Source organism: Nicotiana tabacum, chromosome 1 (assembly GCF_000715075.1).
Source record: "Nicotiana tabacum cultivar K326 chromosome 1, ASM71507v2, whole genome shotgun sequence".
NCBI lineage: Eukaryota > Viridiplantae > Streptophyta > Magnoliopsida > Solanales > Solanaceae > Nicotiana > Nicotiana tabacum.
In genome coordinates, this window is record NC_134080.1 from 186,225,449 (window position 1) to 186,227,926 (window position 2,478).

General features: G+C 32.8%; 1 protein-coding gene across 1 annotated transcript; it reads left to right on the forward strand.

Annotated features, from left to right (window-relative positions):
* The first annotated feature begins 1,099 nt into the window (after positions 1–1,099).
* Positions 1,100–1,763, forward strand: LOC107759769 (uncharacterized). The gene is made up of 2 exons (XM_075222378.1): positions 1,100–1,108; positions 1,365–1,763. The coding sequence occupies exons 1-2, from the start codon at positions 1,100–1,102 to the stop codon at positions 1,761–1,763; spliced, it is 408 nt and encodes a 135-aa protein (XP_075078479.1).
* The last annotated feature ends 715 nt before the right edge of the window (positions 1,764–2,478 follow it).

Sequence of the window (2,478 nt, forward strand, 5' to 3'; positions counted from 1 at the left end):
ATACGTTTAAGAAGCTCTTCAGACATACACAACGCTTGGAAAAAAAATACCAGGAGATGCTTACCTTGAATGAGGCATTGTCTACACGAATGATACAAGGTATTCTGTCCTATGCTATGTATTCTGTTTCTTTTTCCAAACTCCCAGAAATCTATCCATTTATGTCCGTGTGTGCTTGTTAGGTTGCACACACGGAGGCTTTACATATGGTGATTTTGCGACATCAATCATTAGTTCCTCGCCCACGTCTATATAGCCAATTGGAGGTACTTTCGGAACAACATCCCATAGATTATGGATTCTCAAAGTACGGAGACTTTCAAGTTTGTCAAATGCTGCCTTAAAATTGAGATCTTCAACTTTAGGACTTGCGAATGCAAAAGTTGTCACTGGAAATTCCTTGCCTTCGCTTGTTTTGTTGATTCCATTGAAAGCTATGTCAACTGCAATTTGGGGCTGCAAGTGATGCACCTAGGCTATGGCCAGTTACAGTAATACTAACCTCTTCATTCTTATATTCTTCAACCAATCTTTTCACTTCTTACAGTAATATAGTAATATTAGGGTTATTCTTTAACAAAGACGACGGAGTTTGGGGCTGAGCAACTTGAAGAGTTTGTTACCTTTTTTATTGTATTTAAATGTATCTCGTTGTATTCTATGTATTTCATTGTATTCATTATCTTTTTTTCATTGTATTTCAGTATATCTCACCTGTATTTTATTATATTCACTGTCTCGCTATATTCCATGAATGTCTTCATTTGTTTTTTTAATTAATATAATTTATGTATTCAGATGTATAATTGAGTTTGTTGAGTTATATTAGGAGTCTATTATGTTAATTGATTCATTTCCGTTTTAAAAATAGTGTAATCCCCTATTTCATGCCGTGAATACAGTCGAATACAATAATCTGTCTAGCTGTAATCCCATGTTTCAATCCATGAACAGTCGAATACACTCGAATACAACAACTGATCAGCTGGACTTCCCTGGTTCACGCCTATTTTTGCTACTGTATTCATGAATACAATAGCATTCATGAATACAATATCCATTGTACAAGGTATTTAACTATATATATTTCAAGGTAGCAATGGAAGTTGTATCCTATATTCAGTCAAGACTACTCTAATATTTTGCCAGCATTCACGTAGTGTGTATTCTAATATATTCAATGTATTTACATGTATGTCATTGAATTCTGAATGTACAAATATAGTTGTATCTACTATAGTTGTATTTTAATACAAAATATATTATGATTCTTAAAACTAAATAAAATTATAATACTACATATGAAAATCATATTTAATACGTCTATTCTTATATATATGAATGATTTGTTTTTTTAAATGTAGGTGGTGTCATCGACTAAATATTTGCATACGGTGAACGATGAAGGAAGGTATTACATAGTATGCCTTTTAGAGAAAAAAGGCAGTTGTGGGCGGTTCCAAATCGACGAATTACCGTGCCCACACGCTTGGGCTGTCCTGAAGAGCAAGTTTCTAATGCCAGAAGGTTATTGCTCTGATTATTACAAACCAAAGTCTGTTGTAATGACATATGAAGTGCTTGTGTATCCTTTGCCGGACCAGAAAGAATGGAATATACCAGCATATGTAGCAGATGAAGTTGTATTACCACCCAAATGGAAAAGACCTCCTGGAAGACCAAAGAAGAAGCGTGATAAGCCCTTCATTGAATTGTTGCAGAAGAAAAATCAACATTCGTGTAGCATATGTGGACAAGAATGACATAATAAGCGTACTTGTAGAAATGCTCCAAGTTGAAATTAGTTCACAATCTGACTTGTATTAATGAAAAACAATTTGTTATACATTCCGGTATCATTTCGAATATATTTTAGATATACTTAGTTGGTGTATTAAATCTAAATACGTAACTAATACGATCATTGTATCTTCATTATATATGAATATAGATGAATACAAACATTGAATATATTGTACTGATGATTCTTTTTGGAATACATATAGTACATCAGAGAGTTAATATGATTTATGAATGTTAAATACATGTATTCAAATACACTTGAATACAATTTATGACAATTTGTTATTACAATCAGTTATATATAAAAGGCGTATTCAAAATACAGCTGAATACATATCAATACAACATATCATATAAATATGAAGGTCTAAAAACACCTGCTGAAAATATGTGAACATAACCTGGTGAATACATATAAATACAACTTAATGAATATAGATAAATACTGTTGAATACTGACTGATACAATAAGTTGAATACATATCAATACAACATGTTGCATATATACTAATCGGTGATGTGCCTAAGAATCTTTGAAGGTGCTTCGCTCTCGCTTATGGCATCAACGTCTATCTTCTGCATAGTATAGTCCCAAAGGAGTGCACCATATCTTTGGCGGAGTAAATTGACATCAAATTTTACTTGTGGAACTAGCCCAACTGTGCTAAGAAACTC